Source organism: Schistocerca cancellata, chromosome 5 (genome assembly GCF_023864275.1).
Source record: "Schistocerca cancellata isolate TAMUIC-IGC-003103 chromosome 5, iqSchCanc2.1, whole genome shotgun sequence".
Taxonomy (NCBI): domain Eukaryota; kingdom Metazoa; phylum Arthropoda; class Insecta; order Orthoptera; family Acrididae; genus Schistocerca; species Schistocerca cancellata.
Window position 1 is genome coordinate 523,218,565 of NC_064630.1, and position 7,974 is coordinate 523,226,538.

Genomic DNA, 7,974 nt, shown 5'->3' on the forward strand with positions numbered 1-7,974 from the left:
TCCTTTTTCTACTGTCTAGTTCCAGTCACGCATGGCTATTAAATTTTCGTCTCCCTTCACTATCTGAATTATTTATTTTATCTCATCATACATTTCATCCATCTCTTCGTCATATGCGGAGCTAGTTGGCATATAAAATTGTACTACTGTGGTAGGCGTGGACTTCGTATCTATCTTGGCCACAACAATGCGTTCACTATGTTGTTTGTAGTAGCTTACCCGCATTCCTATTTTCCTATTAATTATTAAACCTACTCCTGCATTACCCCTATTTGATTTTGTATTTATAACCCTGTATTCACCTGACCAGAAGTCTTGTTCCTCCTGCCACCGAACTTCACCAATTCCAACTATATCTAACTTTAACCTATCCATTTCCCTTTATAAATTTTCTAATCCACCTTCCCGATTAAGGGATCTGACATTCCACGCCCCGATCCGTAGAACGCCAGTTTCCTTTCTCCTGATAACAACGCCCTCCTGAGTAGTCCCCTCCCGGCGACCCGAGTGGGGGACTATTTTACCTCCGGTATATTTTACCCAAGAGGACGCCATCATCATTTAACCATACAGTAAAGCTGCATGCCCTCGGGAAAAATTACGGCCGTAGATTCCCCTTGCTTTCAGCCGTTCGCAGTACCACCACAGCAAGGCCGTTTTAGTTAGTGTTACAAGACCAGATCAGTCAATCATCCAGACTGTTGCCCCTGCAACTACTGAAAAGGCTGCTGCCCCTCTTCAGGAACCACACGTTTGTCTGGCCTCTCAACATATACCCCTTCGTTGTGGTTGCATCTACGGTACCACTATCTGCATCGCTGAGGCACGCAAGCCTCCCCACCAGCGGCAAGATCCATGGTTCATGTATCCATAGACAAACATAAGAGTGGGATCGGGAGTATAACATGAAATTGACAACGAAGTAAAGAGTCGGGGTTTCCAGTTGTGAAAAATTAAGACGTTGATATATCCATTTATACGACGTAAGAGTTAGCAGCACAAAAAGCCATGCTACGTAATCCTCTATCGAAAATGTAGAAAACATGAAGATGGTGGGGTCTCTTTTTGGTATAGCATTCTGTTTACAGTTTCACATGAAATATGAAAAATGGAATGTGAAAACTCTCACCAGTTTAAAATAAATTAATTTTTACGTAACAGGGAAATGGAGTATATACACTGATGGGAACAAGTCACACCATCAAAAGTAATTAATTTAGAGTCATGAACTTTCGGAAATTCATCTTTCTTTCAGGGAAATATATTTGTGTGATTAGCGTTGCAAGACCACAAGTTAATGTAAGAGCGAGGTAATCCATTGCAATTGTGAAATGGTGGTATATTAACAACCGGTGTAGCCACCAGAATGTTGAATGCAAGCATACATACGCGCATGCATTGTGTCGTACAAATGCAGGAAGTCAGTTTGTAGGATGCAGTTCAATGCCTATTGCACTTGGTAGGCCAGTACGACTATTAATGCTGGAGTTGTCACTCCTTAATGGCCCGTATGTGCTCGATTGGACACAGATCTGGTGATCGTGTACGCCAAGGCAATATGTCAATACTCCGAAGAGCATGTCGGGTTACAACAGCGGCATGCGGGTGAGCGTTATTCGGTTAGAAATACGCCCTGGAATGGTGTTAATGAAGGACAGCACAACAAGTCGAATCAAAAAATGGTTCAAATGGCTCTGAGCACTATGGGACTCAACTGCTGAGGTCATTAGTCCCCTAGAACTTAGAACTAGTTAAACCTAACTAACCTAAGGACATCACAAACATCCATGCCCGAGGCAGGATTCGAACCTGCGACCGTAGCAGCAAGTCGAATCACCAGATTCGAATACAGATCTGAAGTCAGAATGCATGAGGTAACCACAATGGTGATTCTGGTGTTATACAAAATCGCAACCCTGACCAAAACATAGATGTAGGTCAAATGTGTCTAGCACGCTGAGAGGTTGGCTGCAGGCGCTCTACTGGCATCCTTGTTACCAACACTTGGCCATCCCTGGCACTAAGACAGAATCATCTTTCATTAGAAAACACAAAAAATCCTTCATCCTGCCCTCCAATGACATCTCACTTGACAACACTGAAGTCGCGAGTGGAGGTACTTTGTGGTCAATAGAATGCACGCTACGAGGCGTCTGGTTCGGAGCTGTCCTTCAAGTAACAGTTCTTTGTGTCACTGCGGTGCCAACTGTTGCTCAGATGCAGTACGATGCACCAGGGTCATACACGGAACACGATGTTCTTCTCTCTCGATAATACCACGTCACCATCCAGAGCTTAGTCTGCGTGTGACCACACATTATCGTGATCACCGCTGCCGTTAATCATATACATTAGCTACATTCTTGCCTAGCCTGTTTGCAATACCGCAGAAGGAACAACCAGATCCTCATATTATAGGTTCTCGTTCAACTGAGCGAGATGTTGACAATGGCATCTATGTAGCCTTAAAAGGTATTCTTGCTGAGATCCTTAACTTATCACATGAAACCTTAAAGGTGACTAATGCTCACCTCTGTTACAGCCTGTATTTAAAGCAAAGCTGATTTGCATCCTCGTAGTGGCACTACTACCTCCACTCTTACGCGATTGGAGCAAAGAGTGAAAAGGCATCATCTTTCAGATGTACGGACACGTCTACTAAATTCCGCTTTTGCCGCACAGCTCCTTTCTAGTGCTGAGATTTTCATCCCGTTACTGTACAGTAACTTCACTTTAGAGAACTTATAGATGACCTAAAAATAATACTGGTCTTAAGTTTGGCTGTTAAAGAAGAATATTTAAAACTTTATACATATTTGGCAACCACGTAATGAGCGATAGCCTATTTCAATAGAAAAATATTTTCATATTTTGAGGGCAGTATCTCCCAACTTCTGAGACAGGTAATTCCGTTTTAGTATGTTTTTCATTCAGGCAGAAAAATTCACTTACTGAGAGACGGAATTAAGCGAAGGTGACTAAACTGAAAGTATTTTCAACACGGTGATACAGTTCAAATGGTTCAAATGGCTCTGAGCACCATGGGACTTAACTGCTGAGGTCATCAGTCCCCTAGAACTTTGAACAACTTGAACCTAACTAACCTAAGGACATCACATACATCCATGCCCGAGGCAGGATTCCAACCTGCGACCGTAGCGGCAGAGCGGTTCCACACTGTAGCGCCCAGAACCGCTCGGCCACTCCGGCCGGCGGTGATACAGTTTTCAGGAAAGAGAATACACAGAGTCTAATTGTATGTCTCTCTGGGGCGCCGTGGTAAGAGCCAGACACTGTTCTATAAACCACTGACGACCGTACTTCAGCTAGACACAGGGTTGTAGACACTTTCAGGAACAGGTATTTGGACGCTCTAGGCTAGTAATGCATTTGGCCCCAACACCCCATTATAAAATCTTACTGCATCAACAGCTACTTTTCTTACAAGTTGTGAGATTTACCAGAAAACAAAATCAAGAATAGAAACACAACAGGATATTACTGAAGTCTGAGAATTTTAGGAATTTAGTTTTTCAATTTAAGTTACATGCTTTGAAGTAATAGTGTCTATTCTCTCGTCTGTGGTTGTGTAACCTTACGTTCACGGGTTATAACCTAGCCACTACATAATTTTGAATAAAAATCATAGGAAACGGCGGCCTAAGACTTCCGGCATTAGATGTCACCCTCGCTCTGCCAACAGGCTTGTCAAACCGGATGGACGAAAGGACTCAGTGTCAGGGCACTCTCTTGCTCTTTTGGCAGGAAACTGTGTTTAAAATGCTGATGACTCAGCAATAACCAACGTTGTGAGGCTGTAGAAGTCAGTGGGAAACACTACATTAAAAGCGCAGTAGGGATACCCACAGGATGTGTGCCATGTAGTTGAAATAGGGTCATGCTGATCTCTCTATCGGCAAAAGATTCCAGCCCCCCATTCGGATATCGTTGAGGGGACTGCCAAGGGGAGGGGAACATGAGAAGCAGGTGGTACAGCTAATAAACGGATAACACTTTAGGAGTCGCTGCCTGGAGCATTTAAAATTGGAACGTTGAATGTAAACTTGAAAATCTGAAAAGGAAAGCTACATGTACTGGGTGGTCAGTGAAGTGGAATGGAAACAACGTGAGAATTATGGTCTAATGAACATACGATAATATCAGTAGCAGCAGAAAATGCAGTAACGGGAGTAGGATTGGTTATGAATAGGAATATGGGGCATAGAGTGAGTTAATGTGAACGTTTCAGTGGCAGGCCTGTCCTCATCAGATTCAGTAGCAAACCAATATTACGGTATACATATCAATGTCGCAAGCAGAATGGGAGGGTGTACTAGAAGTATATGAGGACACTCGAAGGGTGATTCGATATGTAAAGGAATATGATAATCTAATGGTTATGTGGGTTGGAATGTGGTTGTAGAGGAAGTAGTAGAAGAAAGGGATACGGTAAAATATGGGTTTGGTAGTAGAAATGACGGCGGAGTAAGACTGATTAAGTTCTGTAACAGATTTGAACTAGCTACAGTGCATACACGGTTCAAGAATCACAGGGGGAAGCGGTATATTTGGAAAATACCCGGAGGCAAGGGGAAGTTCCAGCTGGCTTAAATAATGCTCACGCAGAGATTCCAGATTCAGATACTAAATTGTAGAACGTACCGAGGAACAAATACCGACTGTGACCACTATTTTGTATTGACGAAGAGTGAATTCAGTTTTAAGAGAATTGTCTGGAAGAATCAGTTTGAAGTTCATGTGTGTGGTGCGATAAGAAATAACGCAGTAAGCAGTTAAGTTGAAGAAGAGTGGATCCCTCTAAAAACATCAGTTGCAAATGGTGTACAGACAAACGTAGGTATAAGGAAGGTAACTACAGAGAAATCATGCGTAATAGGAGAAATTCTTTAATTGATCGACGTAACAAGGAAGTACAGAAATATTCAGGGGACGTACTGGAATATAGAAACATAAATTTAATTAGGAATGAAATAAATAGGATGTGCGTGGAATACGAGGCGAAATGCCTGGAGGAAATGTCAACAAATCGAAATAGAAATGATCGCGGGAAGGACTGAATTATCATATCGAAATTTCAAAACAACCTTCGGTGTAACGAAAAGCATCCATGGTACTAAAAGGGACTGCAGAAGATAAAAAGTGTGGAAGAATGCAGAGGCCTGAATACGTGCAACAAATACTTAAAGACGTTGGGTGCAAGATCTATTCTCAGATGAACATGTTGGCAAACGAGGGAAATTCGTGACGGGCCACATTTTGTGACTCCTTTGTGATACTTTGTGATTCCTGTTTTGTTCGTAAGGTCACGTATATATGTGAAAGGTGCGAATTTATGTTTCATAAAAATCTACACCAAACATCTGAATGGGGTATGCCTCATTGTTTTTAATTATTTCAGAAATTAGTACAGACTTACTGAGTTTCACTCACACTGAAAAAATTAAAAAGGAATTACATTATACCAGGAATTTGTAATTTAATGTTGAAGATGTGATCTAACCTCAATACTAAAACTTCATCTTCTTCTAAAGCACTGCAGGGCACTAAGTCTTACGGCATTTCATACCTCAGCATAATAGCAACAATTGGACCCCTATTGATTTTGAGTCCTGTTACAGCCAGTATCGTGCTTGTTCTTCGACTGAGATGAGGTGATGAGGATTACGGGTGGGGAACAAGATAGCGAAGTACGAACTAGCTGATAAATTGTTAAACAAGATATAAGCCACGGCAGTCGATGCTTGTCTGCTTGTACCTAGGCATACGCTTGATTGTTTTCTTGGATCAGCCGCTGCCGTGGAGTCTTCAAAAGACGGCATTAGGTTCATTTACAGCGTTCCAGGACAATTTAAGTGTTCTACAATATGTGAATATCTTTAAGAATATTTCTTTCTTTTTCAGGGAGATGGTGGTGGTCCGCTACTGGTGAACGGGCAGCAGGTGGGAATTACCTCCTGGGGTGGTTACGACTGTGCCACTGCAGACTCGCCAGGGGTCTTCACTGAAGTTTCCTATTACGTCGACTGGATCAATCAGAACGCAGTGTGAGGTGGAGAGATTCCTGATTTTTTCGTTCTGTGAACTATAGTAACCACAATAATAAGCCTTAAGAAATAAAATCTACTTTGCTCTCCGCATTGTACGTTTATTTCAGTCTGTGTCTAGAAAGAATCAAACCAACTGTAAAAAATCTATGTACACTGCTCCGTGTCGACTACAATAAGCACTGACAAGAGTCTCAGAGTGACCTACTCCTGAAGATTTTCTTTTGAAGGGTTTTTCAAGGCGAAACCAAAAGGACGGTCTCAAACCCTGGTGTTGCCTGACCATGATTTCCTACATGTTTAATTACTGTACTGCTTATTGTTTCTTTCGGTTTTACTTGTACACGTATTGGTCAGCACCGATATACAACCCATAAAAAGAGTGGCTCACAAACAGTGTGGTTAAGATTTTGATTCAAGTATCCTAAGCAGGCAAAAGGGAACAGAATTTTTAAACTGCAATTAAATACTTCATTAAATGAAATCGATAATTGTTAAATGGAGATTCAATGTGCTACTTGTCTCGAGTTCAGAGCGACGTTGTTTTTCAGCGAAGATCATCGACACGCCTCTAAAAATCCTTGTGAGCTGCGATTGTATATGAGAAACTTGTCTAACACGCACGCACAACGCGAGAAGTCTCAACGACCGTTTCGTTCAACCTGATAAAGAGAAAGTCATGAAATCTTTGAATAATGCAAAATTATAGGTTCTGAATCTCAGAGAGGGAACGAAACAGGTGGCGGCAATCACTGGAGTATAGCATGCCCAATTAATTAACCAATAAATCTGAGGATCAATTTTCACCTCGATAGCTAATTTTTTCGGCAATTGCTAAGAGAGCAATGGCTTCTCAAGATGGGCAACAAAGGAGGAGAGGTGCAAATAATTTTCTGTTTTCTAGAAACTGTATTAGTAACAAAATCGAAAGATGGCGGCCCTGTTGAAAAAATAGCTTCTAGCCTTATCATTCAAAGCCGGTTGACGCTAACGAGTCAGCGGAGGGAGATACATTTCGCGATAGGATCTGTTTGGTGCCTTTTCAGAATGGAAAACGTGATGATGATGTTTGGCTCGTGGGGCTCTCAACTGCGCGGTTATCAACGCCCATACAAATTTTCGATCTTTACTTAGTCCAGCCTCGTCACTTTTATGAATGATGATGAAATGATGAGGACAATACAAACACGCAGTTCTCGGGTGGAGAAAATCTGTAACCCGGTCGGGATCGGACGCGTGACCTCGTGATTTAGACGCAGCAACCCTAGCCACTAAGCCAGCCACGCGCTGCGGACTGAAAAACGTGAAAGCTCCTGCCTTCTTAGTCAGGTTGGAAATGTGTGGAGGTGTTGCGTTTTAGAGTCCACCATAACTTAGGTGGTGGGGGAGATACTGCATGCGCAAGTGTTCGTTATTAGTTGCTATTTCAGTAGCGATGGAGCCCTGCTTTATCGAACGGAGCGTCTTTGTTTACGACACCTTATTGTAAACGGTCTTCGGTAGTGCTGACGCAGCGACGATCTCGCATTCAGTTCAGTGTTGGTCACCACGATGCTGTTCCATCTCGCCCAAAAGTAAAATGATGGTTCAACAACTTCAGGACGAGACGAACGGTGAGATCTGGAACAGCTTGGAGAGGTGTTCGGACTGTTATAACATCAGAAAACATAATGAAATTTCGACAAGCTGACGAGGTCAGCCCTCGATGTACAGCAGTACGAAATGCTCGCGCTTTGTTCATTTGAGACATGTCAGTTGACCTTCACATTCATCCTTTTAAAATCATGGTAGTTCAACAACATATTATGCATATGTTGTGCCAGTTCTGACATGCCTTTGGTAAATATTTTTTCAGTTCACATTGTCCTGTTTGCGAGCAACAATATTTTTGTGCTATGTCTTGCCAACT

At 42.3% G+C, this 7,974-nt stretch overlaps 1 protein-coding gene across 1 annotated transcript in view; it reads left to right on the forward strand.

Annotated features, from left to right (window-relative positions):
- Nucleotides 1–6,136, forward strand: part of LOC126188840 (trypsin alpha-3-like) — a 60,835-nt gene extending 54,699 nt beyond the window's left edge. Inside the window, exon 7 of the mRNA XM_049930457.1 lies at nt 5,923–6,136. Within this exon, the coding sequence (XP_049786414.1) occupies nt 5,923–6,069 (147 nt within the window). The 3' untranslated portion in view covers nt 6,070–6,136. The remainder of the gene's footprint in view (nt 1–5,922) is intronic.
- Nucleotides 6,137–7,974: the final 1,838 nt, after the last annotated feature.